The sequence below is a fragment of the Agelaius tricolor genome, unplaced genomic scaffold (genome assembly GCF_023055355.1).
Source record: "Agelaius tricolor isolate 1412-34295 unplaced genomic scaffold, bAgeTri1.0.p SCAF_72, whole genome shotgun sequence".
In the NCBI taxonomy this organism is placed as follows: domain Eukaryota; kingdom Metazoa; phylum Chordata; class Aves; order Passeriformes; family Icteridae; genus Agelaius; species Agelaius tricolor.
In genome coordinates this window covers 136,099-148,427 of record NW_027269332.1, presented here as the reverse complement: position 1 = coordinate 148,427, position 12,329 = coordinate 136,099, and the positions used below count along the sequence as shown (strand labels likewise).

The window sequence follows — 12,329 nt, the reverse complement described above, 5'->3', positions numbered from 1 at the left end:
TTGCCTGAGTGTTTCTTTCTGTCATACTGAGATTTCCTTTTCTCCAAAGAATCTGCTGCTTCTAAGCAGAGAATAGTTCCATTTCTTGGCTGTTTGCCTGTATGGTTAGACAGGGCAATACCTGAGGCCAAGACATGTGCTTTCAGAACTGAGCCTGTGAATGCTTCTGGCAGTGTTTCCTTTCACATAGCATCAGGTCAGGACTGCTTCAGCATTTTGTGGTAGACAAGGGTGACTCCAGCCATCAAGGGTGCCCCCGATGTAACCATGTGGAGGATGCTCCAGCAGACTGAGATCCAGATTGTTATCTGGCCATGAGCTGAGCCATACACAGTCACTTCTTGTCTGTGAGCAGAGGACTTTGCTCTCTGTTCCATTAAGTTACCAAGAGTGATCATTGCTGAATTGCTTTGTCAAATAACCCAGAGGTTTGCCTTTTCCTCTTTTCTTTGCCAAGTTCAGAAGTTGCACCAAGCCCCAAGCCATGCTGTGTGTCCCTTGGTGCTGTGTCTGTTACTGGCAGGGCCTGGGGCTTGGGTCCAGAAGGTCTGCTTTGTTTGTTCCCCTGGGTCTGGAGGAATACAGATTTTATTTATGTTTTATTTTATTCTTTTTTATTTTTTCATTTAAAAGCTATGCAGCAGTTTATCAGTTGAAGCAGAAGACAATCCTTTGCAGCAATATTACTCATGTACACATGCTGATCAGCTGAAGTGTTAAAGCTCCAGGTGAGTGCTCCAGCCTTTAATCAATGGCCAGTCATTGATTTAGCACATCCACAAGCTTCAGGTGGGCATGAAGCAGTTCCTCCATTGCATCCAGTTTTTAGGGCACCTTTAAACACTAGAGGTACTTTTCAATGTATAATTTATTAGGTGAATGGCCTGTTAATAGCCTGTGCTAAAGAGGATGTGAAAGCAGCTGAGCAATACTGCCCTTTCTAGGTGTTACAGGTGGTGGGTACTATTAACCAGAACTGGAAAACACAGAACCTGTGACCTTTTATAAGTACTGAGTTACTGCTGTCAATGCAAAGCTGTTTGGGTGTTTAATAGTTGTTTATGATGACATTCATACACAGATGAGTGAGGAGTTCCCTGAGGCAATGTGTGTGCAGCTGTTGAGCCAGAGCTGAAGCAGCCTCTGGTGAAGGTGAATGCAGAGAGGCTTTTGTGGCAAGAGCAGAAACAGCATCCCTGATGCTGGGGATCCCATGGAGAGCTGCAGTCCCTGATCCCATGGAGGAGCTCAGCAGATGATGGGGGTTTGCCCAAGGACTAAAAGAGGAGCTGGGGATGGGTGGGGGGTATTAGGAAACCGCAGATGTCAAAGGGATGAAGCAAAGCTTTAAACGGGAAGGAATCAGACTTGAGAGAGTGATGGCCAGATGGACATCCAGCTAAGGCCCTGAAGTGGAATTCTGTAAGGCAAACATCAGTGACAAGCAGCTGGGTAGCAGGAACAGCCAGCAGGCAGGCTTGTTTCATTTCTTTGCCATCTATGAAACATCCCTTTAGGGTGTGCACGATGGCCAGAGGATGTGGTAGCTTTAGCTGTAGATCTTTAGTCTCCACTGTTGTGAGTTCTGTGCTTAGGTCTGTGCTCCGGTGCACTGCAGGATTTTTAGGGTAAGTCATTTTTCCACCAGTTGCTAAGATTTCAAGGCAGCTGGATGGGGTGGTGAATATACTGCTCTTCTGCTGGTGGCTACCAGAAATAGTTAAGAAGAAAAAGGATGGGAAAAATTAATGTAATAGGAAACAGAAGTACAGACTCGTGATTGTGCTTATTTTGTTACCGTGGTAGAGCAAAGCATGGACATTTGATGATTTTTAAAAATTTATTTAAAGAAAAATTGTGGCAAATGTTACCAAAATAATTTATGTTTCTGGAAGCTTTACAAGTCAGGCAGCCTGTGCCTAGATACAATGTTAATAATGGCTTAGCGGTTTTTTTATTAGAATTAATGTACATTAAAAAATTGGAGTGCTTTGAAGAACAGCATTTAAAAGGTTAAAGTAATGAACATGGAATATGTTCTAAGGTTATCTTTGAGAGGGACCCTTTGCATCCTTAAATTCCTGCCTGAGGTGGCCTCTGCTTTAAGACTTTAAAGCTTAAAGAAATCCTATATCCAGCAGAAATTCTTCCCTGTTGCAGTGGTGAGGCCTTAGCATGGGTTGCCCAGAGAAGCTGTGGCTGTCCCACCCATGGAATTGTCCAAGGCCAGGCAGGGTGGGGTTTGGAACAACCTGGGACAGTGGAAAGTGTCCCTGCAGGGGATGGGATGGGATCAGCTTTGAGGTCCCTTCCAACCCCAACCATTCTGTGATTCTGTGATTGTGCATATTGAAAAAAGAGGCTGTGGCCTTATGTGCTCAGGTACAAATCCCCCACCTGTTCTTCTGAACATACCTCTTTGCTCATTTATTCTTTCCTTTGTGCTTTCACAAGGAGCCCTTGTGCCCTCAAAAGCTCAGTAGGAGTTCATGGTTAGTTTACAGAATTAACAGGGATGGAAACCTGAGCAGCTGGACGCATCCCTGCTTGCTGGAATGGTTCTGGATGTGACTTACGGGGTTTTGTTCCTAAATAGAAGAAGAGTTTTATTCCAGTACCACACTCAAGTGTAGCAGATGGGGCAGTGTCCTCATAAAGTAAATACATTAATAACCTGCAGGCTTTAGGGACGGGGCCCTTCGGAGAGTGCTTGCATGTTTCATATAAAAACCAGTCATGCATAGGGCCCTTTTGATGCATTTGAACTGCAGAGGATGCTTGTCATTGAATATCACATCAGAAGGGAATGCAGGAGAACCGCTGGTTTGGGGGTCAGGACGGGATCTGCACACTGGTAATGCTCCTACTCTGACAGAAGCTCCACAGCCAGTACAAGGTTTAAGCGGATTGCTCCATCAGGCCCCCGCAGAAAAGCTTTAAACAATGGTCAACGCAGGAAGGATGTCACAGGTAACAGAGCATGTTTGTGCCAAGGCACAGTGCAGAGTCAGCACTGGCTCCAGCCAGCACCACGTATTTTACCAGTTTTCAGTATATGTTTTTAAAAGTATCCCGCCTGTGGGGCCGGCAGTGCCGCGCCCGCAGGGCCGTGCCCGTGGGGCCGGCAGGGCCCGTGGGGCCGCGCCTGTGGGGCCGCGCCTGTGGGGCAGGCGCAGCTCATACCGCGCTGCCTGCTCCTCGACAGCCATTCCCATCCTGCTGGTCTGAATGCCGCTTTCCCTCTCGGTCTCTCTCTCCCTGCTCTCCTTTTCCATTTTCCTTTCTCCTTCTCTGTCTTTTCTAGCCCTCTTTAGTAGGTCAGCTTCTTCTTTTGTTCTTGGTTTTGGTTACCAAGGAACACTTCTCATATGTAAGGTTGTCTCAGTTCACTTAATTTCGTTCTAGACCATCCATTTTTAAAAGAACTGCGACAGGGTTCTTTACCCACAGCTGATATTTAGCTATTTGTCTTTCACAAGTACAAAAAATACTGAAATGGTAGAAAAGTAACTAAAGCTCTACAGCAAAGCCTGGGCATGAGCAATGCTAAATATCACTGGCTTCTGCCACTCATATGTGTCCTGTTTAGGAGACAGTTCCAGAGGTATTTGGTGCTGTGGCATGTCCCCAGCCCTGGCCTTTGCTTGATGTGCTCATGATCGGTTTGTGAATATGTAGTAAGGTAGCAGGCATGCTGCCTTTCTGAGGGCTTGGCTAAATCCCAGCAGGTTTAGAAACCCTGGAACAGAGCTCAATAAGCCAGGAATGACTTGGAAATAATACATGCACCTTCATTACATCTTCTGAATTATTCCAGTGTTAATTTTGCCTGGCGGAATAACTGTGGGCTCATTCTACTGTTCCTTTGATGTTTGCAAGCTTTTGGATCCACTGGATATGTCTTTGTCCTCACATTTTTATTTGTGGCTGTCCCAAAGGTTTTCAGGACATAGCACATCACCAAAGATCGTTATTTGTTATTTAAAAACTGCTGAGCTGGAATTCAAATTCTGTCCAAATTTGAATTGTCTGTTAGCCATTATTCATTTTCCATTCATAAACTTCTATCAAGTGAGGAGGCAGGGCAGCAAGCAGGGTGTGGAGTCAGCCATTCAGAAACACATCTGAGAGTCACTCAGGACTGGCTGGTGAGTCACACTGAGCTGTGAGCACATCCTGAATGTCGGGATCCTTTCACGTGCTGAAGGAAGTGTTGCAGCTTCACTCATCTGCTCTTTATATTGCTCTCCAGAGCCTTTCATCCCAATCAGTTTCTTTGTACAGTAGCTCAGGAACACATCATGAAATCTCCTAAATTCTGGCAGAGTTCTTGCTGAGTATGGCATTTAGGATCTTAATTCTGCAGCATGACGTGTTGAGCACGTGGAAAATGTGAATTTGCTCCATATTGCAAGGGGTATCCTACTCAGGAGTGCACGGGGCTCTGCTCAGAGCCCATGGAGCCCACACTCTGCAGCTGGGAGCTGAAGGGACAATGCAATTCTGCAAGGTTTGCCTGTCCCCTCTGCCACCTAACAAGTGTGCTTGTGGGTGGAAGTGCAGAGTTAACAGCTCAAGGCTAAACATTTTGGCTGTGGATGATTCTTACCATGCTGATTATAATGTGACTTTTGCCTGGAACATGATAGGTGCCAGGGGATGGATGAGGAAAGCGAACAAACCTCTTTACTGGAAATATTGGTTGTTGAAAATATCCTGGCCAGAAGTATTTCTGAGGGTCTCACTTTCACCTTTTCCTAATGCTGTTGGCATTGCCGAGATGGCAGTGACACCCTGTGGTACCAGATGCCATCATTCAGGAAGTCACTGTAAGGTTGCAACAGCAAAAAATCCAGGGATGTTTTTAATTCCTCCTTACAGATCATGTCCTCTGTCCTTCCCTGAGGGCTGTGCTCTAAGCAGGATGTACTTTGCTGGATTTAAATGTCCTGCAGGTAGCTCTGGTCTGATTCCCATCTCTTGGTTTCACAGCAGAGGAATCAGCTGTACCAGCACACCAGGCTCACATTGCAGGGCGCCTTTGCTTTCATCAGTGGAAATGCTTGTTCTGCTCTGCTTGCCCTGGGGAGCCAGGAGAGCTTGTGATGGAAGGGGGCAGCGCTCATGCTGGCTGTTTGCTCTTTTTCAGGGGGTCCATGAGTCCAAAGGTGTGTCTGAAGATTATTTGAAGCTGGAATCCCTGCTCCAGAAGGTTGTTTCTCCTTACCTGGGCACGTACGGGCTGTACTCCAGCGAGGGACCCTTCACGCACTCTGCCTGTATCCTGGGTAAGCACAGCACAGACTGCTCTGGCACAGCACACAGAGCTTCCCAGACCTCACTCCATGCAGGGCCAGGGCCTGCACAGGAGGTGCTGCCACTGCTTTCATGAGTACATCAGGCTTCTTTTTTAACACCATCCCAGGTGCAGAGCCACAGTGAACCGTGCCATGGCAAAAGATGGAAACAGTTCATCATAAAAGTGCTCAGTAACAAAAACATCAGTAAAATTATTCTAGAGTGTTTAGCATGTCCATTCTGCCTTTTACCAAGAGAGCTTTAACACAGGATGCTTCATGGACAGTGAGAGGAAGAAGCAAGAGGCCACCTTTAAAGTAGTCAGTAGTTCATTTTCATTAGTGTTCATTAGTATACAAAGATTGCACAAGGCTGCTAAAACTAGGGAAGAAAGTAGGAATTTGTCTTAGAAAAGACTAACACCTAAGCCTCCAAGCATGTAAAAGCTTTCTGCAGAATAAAGGTAATAAGCTGTTCTCCATCCCAGTGGAGATAAGAAATACAGAGTGGGTCTTACATAGCAGTGAGAATTCCTAGTACATGGAAGGAAAATTCTCTTTAATTTCCCATGCATTGCCTCTGGAGATCATTGAATCCTCCCTGCTGAGACACTTTTACCTGTCACAAACATCAGCGTCCATAAGGGGCGAGGGGGAAACGTGGGCTGGCCTGGTGGCAGCTTGAGTTCCCTCCAGCTTAATTTCTGATTCTTGGAGCTCTGAAGCCTTTGGTGACTTCTGTGATGGCAACATTTAGCCAGGGTGAGGGTGCAACATCCTACATACCAATGCAATCTGGTCAAAATACAAGGGAGATACTAGCAGTGCAAGTGACAAAGGAAACGTGGTAGTACCTGAGTATTTGATTGTAAATACTGGGAGGGCCTGGTTAAATAGAGCAGGCAGAAGGGCAGATCAGTTCAATTGCATGTTTTCTCTGCAGTCAGTTCAGCCTGTTGGCTTGTCAGAAATGGTCAGTAAAGTAGTTGATTTTCTCTTGGAGCTGAATGGCAAAATGGTTGTGTTGCAACAGGTGTTTAAGAAACAAATGAGTTTGAAGTGACTAAATGGAGGCTGGTTATGTCCTGAAAATGGTTCGGGATTACTACTTCGTATTTATTGCTTGCCATTAAAAGGCCACAAGCATTTAAGTGGAGCCTCAAATGGACATTTTCTAAATACAAGCTTTTGTATGTCAAGATAGGAAAAATGCACCCGAAGAGACCAAAGCATCAGTGAAAGGAATCGTTAGCAAACAAATGTCTGATGACATGAGCGCAGAGGCTAGGAAGATTTTGGTGGGCTGGGCACTTGCTCTTGCTGCAGTCTGGGCTGTAGATGTAGCAATTCTCCTGAAATGGGTCTGACTGCAATCACTGAGCCTGGATGCCAGGGAGTTGTGTGGAACTAATGCATCTCATTCTCCTCAACTATTTTGGTAGCATGTTGTTAGCAGAGTTCACAGCCCCAGGAACCTTTTCTGATTACCAGCTCAAACTCCTAACAATGAAAAAGTCCAGAAATGAACTTGGATCAGATGATTTCACTGCTGAGGCAGACACAGCTGCAAAATCCAGCCTTAAATACAGAAACTGGCTTTTTTAGTAGCACAGCATATGATTGGAATTTGTGTCTAGGTAAGCACATAATTGCACAATAGCATGAATTTAAGAGATTGGAATATGTTTGAGGGAACATGTACCAGCATCCTGATTTAAAGCAGACAGGTTATTTGCAGTGGCTGTGTGACTTCCAGAGGGTAATTTGATCCTCTGCTCCAGCTGTGCCTCTTCATGGGATGGCAAAGTGAGAGCAGCAGAAAGCAAGCTCCAAAAGTGAGACCTGTTATTCACAGCACTTTTTCTTCTGATAGCAGGAGTGAGTCTGAGCACTGAGACTGCACAGAGTTTGAGTGGTGGTTGTGATGGTCACTTTATTCACACTGCCAGGACGTTCCAGCGCTCAGCTACTGCCAGAGAGGGAGCTCAGCACTCACTTGCTGCCATCTGCTGCCTATTTTTTTTGAAATCCCCACTTGCTTAACAGCATTCAGGCAATCACTGCTGGATTTAAGGCAGATTTGCACCCCCAGAAAGAGGTTTCTGTGGGCACTGCCCTCTAGTTAACATTTTCAGTCACTCTTGAATGTGGTCTCACTCTCCCCCATGTGGTCTCTGAACTTAGAAGGTTTTTCCAGAATTAGTAGAAAAACTGCCTGTGTTAATTCTTGTGCTCCAAATTTGAAGAGACTTTATTTTCCCAGGGTGGGTGGAAAAGTTAGATTTCAGCTACTAAAAAAGGAGTAAAAATGTTTATAGCCTGAAAAAGAACAGAATTGCAGTTTCTGTTCTTGTCTAAAGGAAGTATTTACAACTGTCTATCACCTCTCTCACTGTATTTACTGTTCTAGTTCAGCCACTGAAGTTGTGTGAATATAAGGGAATCTCAGTTATTATTTGTTGAGATAAATTTGGGCTCTTCAGTATGCTAAAGAAATCTAGGAAGTCTGAAGCCTGTTAATCTCCAAAATCAGCAAAATGTCTTGTTCTAGAGAAGTTTCATTCAGAAAAGCTTGTGAGCAACCAGGGCTTCACACTTCTTTGAACACGGATAGTTGTGGTGCCGTCCCAGGAGGCAGTGCAGGTGTGACTGTGGTTCTCTGTTCACAGAGAAGCGGTTCTTCAGGCGCTCCAGGTCGGGGGAGATGCTGCCCAAGAACCCCGTGGTGCGCTCCAAGAGCTACAACAACCCCCTGCTGACGCCCGTGGCCGAGTACGACAGCGAGAGCGCGGCCGCCAACGGGGCCGGCATCCGCAGGCACTCGGTGTCCGAAATGACCTCCTGCCTGCAGCTCCAGGGCTACCCCAGCCTCGCCCCCATCACGGACAGCGGCTCCAGGGGCTCCGTGAAGGGCTCGCTGCCCGCAGAGCACGAGAGGCCCGGCGCCGCGCCGGGGCACTGCCCCAGCAAGCTGGGCACAGCCGAGCGGCAGGAGGGACCCTTCCGCTCCACCGGCGACACACGCAGCTCCTTGGAGCTGGACACACACGCTGCCTTGCTGCCAGCTCCGTCCTCCAGCCCGGAGAACGTGGTGGATCAGATCTTGGAGTCCATCGACTCTGACTCTGAAGGCATTTTCATTGATTTTGGCCGAGGCTGTCCCAGTTCATCGGCCTACAGTGTGGATGTCAACAGGCAGAGCATTGTGTGAAGGATGTGAGGAGACAAACTCTGGGGTTTCATTAAACATGGAAGTTACTCAGAGTGTTGGACTGTGGGCAGTACAGCCCCACAAACTGTGGGGTTTAATGATACATGAGTTACTCAGTGTGTTGGACTGTGGGCAGTACAGCCCCACACACTGTGGGGGTTTAATGATATATGAGTTTCTCAGACAGTGTGTTGGACTGTGGGCAGTACAGCCCCCCACACACACACTGTGGGGGTTTAATGATATATGAGTTTCTCAGACAGTGTGTTGGACTGTGGGCAGTACAGCCCCACAAACTGTGGGGTTTAATGATACATGAGTTACTCAGTGTGTTGGACTGTGGGCAGTACAGCCCCACAAACTGTGGGGTTTAATGATACATGAGTTACTCAGTGTGTTGGACTGTGGGCAATACAGCCCCACAAACTGTGGGGTCAATGATACATGAGTTACTCAGACAGTGTATTGGACTGTGGGCAAGCTCTCTATGCCTGGCAGATCTCAGGCAGGTTTGCCAGGTCATTGTGGCTGTACTGAACAAACCCAGTTTGGTTATAGCAGCTGGGAGTCTGCTGAGGGGGAAGCAACTCCAACTGCTTTTCCCCATCCCTGTCACCCTGCAGATGGATTTCCTATTTCTTTATAAACCTAGGGCATCAGAAGCTCACAAGTGTCTGGTGAAATGCTATTAGCGCAGCTGGCAGTGTTTGTTCAGGAAAACAGCTCAGCAATAGCTGTGCTCCCTTGTGATTTTCTAGAGAAGTTTCCTGCAGATGGTAGGTTGTTCTCCGAAGCGCAACACCTCAGCCAGAATAGAAACATGGCCTTTAAAAACAAACCAACAAACAAATACAAAAGGCTTTTGGCTTTCGTGCCACAGAATACAATAATGAAGAAGTCTCTTTTAATCTTTTTCTTGTACATCCTTGTATGCACTCCTTTGCCTGATGGTGACTTGGAGTTCTTGAAGAAAGGCAAATAAACAGAAATTTGCTTCCTGATGTCACACAATGCCGAGTGCCTCATTTTCTGTTTCACTGTTTCCTCAGCCAGTACCTTGTGTCTGGGAGGATTGTCTCAAAATTGGCTTCCAAGACCAAAATTAGTCTGCTCTGAATGTGGCACTTGGAGAAATCTGTACTGTCAGCTCCTGAAGCATCTGTTGTATGGAGAGATTTCAACTCAGTTGTTTCCTAGATAAGTGAAAATTTGGCCTCTCAGGGAAATCCTCATTCTATGTTTATATTCTTCTAGAAATACCATCATGCATCTGGTGTCAGTGACGGTTTTGGGAAGTGTGAACCTTGCAGCTCTTCCTATCCTGAGCACACCCAGCACTTTGTCCCTTGCAGTAACAGTGGTGTGAGAGCTGGATCAGCAGTGCTGCAGAGGAGTGATGCATGTGATCCCAAGGTGGAGCAGAAATCCTGCTGCACATTCCAGGTTTGAGCAGGGCTTTGCAGTGAAATCCTGCTGCACATTCCAGGTTTGGGCAGGGGTTTGCAGTGAAATCCTGCAGCACATTCCAGGTTTGAGCAGGGCTTTGCAGTGAAATCCTGCTGCACATTCCAGGTTTGGGCAGGGGTTTGCAGTGAAATCCTGCAGCACATTCCAGGTTTGAGCAGGGCTTTGCAGTGAAGGCAGCTCCATTTTGTGTCTGTGCTTTGGTGGAAGGAGTCAGTCAGTAGCTCCTGAGCTGGATGCTGTGATGAGCCCTCAGTCTCAAGGAACTCTTGGAAAGCACAGCCGAGAGTGGAACTCCTGCTGAAATGGGATGCAGAATATGGCAGGAGCCATGATTCCCAGAAGTGTCCTGGAGTGGTACAAGCTGCCATGCAGTCTCTACCCTCACTCTTGCTGACAAACACTGTTCTGTTTCCTGAATTATTATTGGATTTGGAGACAAGGAGAGCCCACAGCCGTGTTCTGAGGACGCAGTGCAGGGAGGAAAAGGTAAGATTCAAAGCCTTCCATCAAAATATAACCTGAAACGTAACAAATACAGTGCCTCCACACAGCTTCATCCCCAAGGAACTTGGAACGTTTGGAGTCATGAGCACAGCTCATTGCTGGGGAAAAAATGGCCACGTCTTTGCCTGCCGGGGCACCCCACCCCCCTGCTTCCAGCAGCAGCAATTCCCAGCAGGAAAAAAGGCAAGGACAGAACAGAAAAAAGGCAAGGCCAGAAAAAGGCAAAAGGAAAAGGCAAAAAGAAAGGGAAAAAAGGCAAGAAAAGCAAAAAGAAAGGCAAAAAAAAGGGCAAAAAAGGCAAGAAAAGCCAGAAGAAAGGCAAGAAAAAAAGGCCAGCAAAAAGGCAGCAAGAAAGGCAAGAAAAAAGACCAAAAAAAGGCAAAAAGGGCCAGAAAAATGGCAAGGGGAAAGGCCAAAAAAAGTCCACAAAAAGGCAGCAAGAAAGCCCAAAAAAGGCAGCAAGAAAGACCAAAAAAAGCCCAGAAAAAGGGCAAAAAAGGCAGCAGGAAAGACCAAAAAAAGGGCAAAAAAGGCAGTAAGACCAAAAAAAGCCCAAAAAAAGGGCAAACAAGGCAGCAAGGCCAAAAAAAGCCCAAAAAAGGCAGCAAGGCCAAAAAAAGCCCAAAAAAGGGCAGCAAGAAAGGCCAAAAAAAACTTTAAAAAAGGGCAAAAAAGGCTGCAAGAAAGGCCAAAAAAGGGCAAAAAAGGCAACAAGAAAGGCCAAAAAAAGCCCAAAAAAGGCAGCAAGAAAGGTCAAAGCCCAAAAAAGCAGCAAGACACACCAAAAAAAGCCCAGAAAAAGCCCAAAAAAGGCAGCAAGAAATGCCAAAAAAGCCAGAAATGCTGCATGGGCACATGTGTGTGCTGTGCCTCACACATCCATAGGGATTGACCTGAATGACCCACACATGGCTGCATTTGGTATTTATTGCACATTCTGACATTTATTCTGGTTATGCCTTCTGACACGTGGCAGTTTGCTCATGCTCTTGCCTTGGGCTGATGACAGGATCACAGCAGGAAATGGAGGCCAATCCCAATATTTTGTAACCAAGAATATTTCAGCCCCAGAGTTTTTGGCCTTTGGTTTCCAGCGGTTGATTTGCTGTGTGTGCAATGCTGGCGCTCCCATGGCCAGGCCATGCCCATGAATGATGGAAACTCTGGGTGCTTCTCTGAACATGTGCAATATCTGCCCTGGCAGGGGCTGCCTTGGTGTGTGCCCCGTGGCACTGCCAGCTTTCCCTGGCACAGCCAGGCCATGATTTTATCCCGGCCTCAGTCACAGGGACTGCAATGGCTCTGGGGGCACTTCAGGAATATTGTTCTGCTATTCTGGCACACAATTGCTCAAATACACACGGATGGTGTGGAAGGCACCGCCTGTGGCTTTTGTTCTGCCTCTGCTTTCTTGTTTTCCTTTCTTGTTTTCCTTTCTTGTTTTCCTTTCTTGTTTTCCTTTTTTCTGCCAGGCAGAAAGGCAGCGACACATTGGAAATGACATTGTCACCATCATATTTCAGGAAGGTGCAGAGTCTTCTCCAGCATTCCAGCCATCCAGGATTCCCTCTCATTTTACACCCATCTTTTTCCTGACATTTTCTAATTTTTCTTTTTTTTTAAGATTTTAACTCTGCCCTGAATTCCTCCCTCTCTGCTGTTTATGGAAGTGAAAATTATTTTCCCAAAAGAGTTGCATTCTTGCATTCTTGCCCTTCAGCTTCCTAACTAGGAGTTTCCAAGTCTGCAACATCAAGCAGTGTTTGTTAAATCCCTCAGAAAATAAGGGAAAAGCGGGAATGGGAGTTTGAAATACTTTTATTGAAAGCATTTATTTGTATCCTTTCACA

General features: G+C 46.4%; 1 protein-coding gene across 8 annotated transcripts in view; it reads left to right on the top strand.

Annotated features, from left to right (window-relative positions):
* PRR5 (proline rich 5) overlaps nt 1-9,519 on the top strand; it is a 64,374-nt gene extending 54,855 nt beyond the window's left edge. For 7 of the 8 annotated variants that reach the window (XM_071417948.1, XM_071417953.1, XM_071417950.1 and 4 more), the window contains 2 exons: nt 5,150-5,288; nt 7,967-9,519. In XM_071417948.1, coding sequence (XP_071274049.1) covers nt 5,150-5,288; nt 7,967-8,508 — 681 coding nt within the window. In that variant the 3' untranslated portion in view covers nt 8,509-9,519. The remainder of the gene's footprint in view (nt 1-5,149; nt 5,289-7,966) is intronic. The other variant, XR_011677029.1, reaches the window with a different exon arrangement.
* Nucleotides 9,520-12,329: the final 2,810 nt, after the last annotated feature.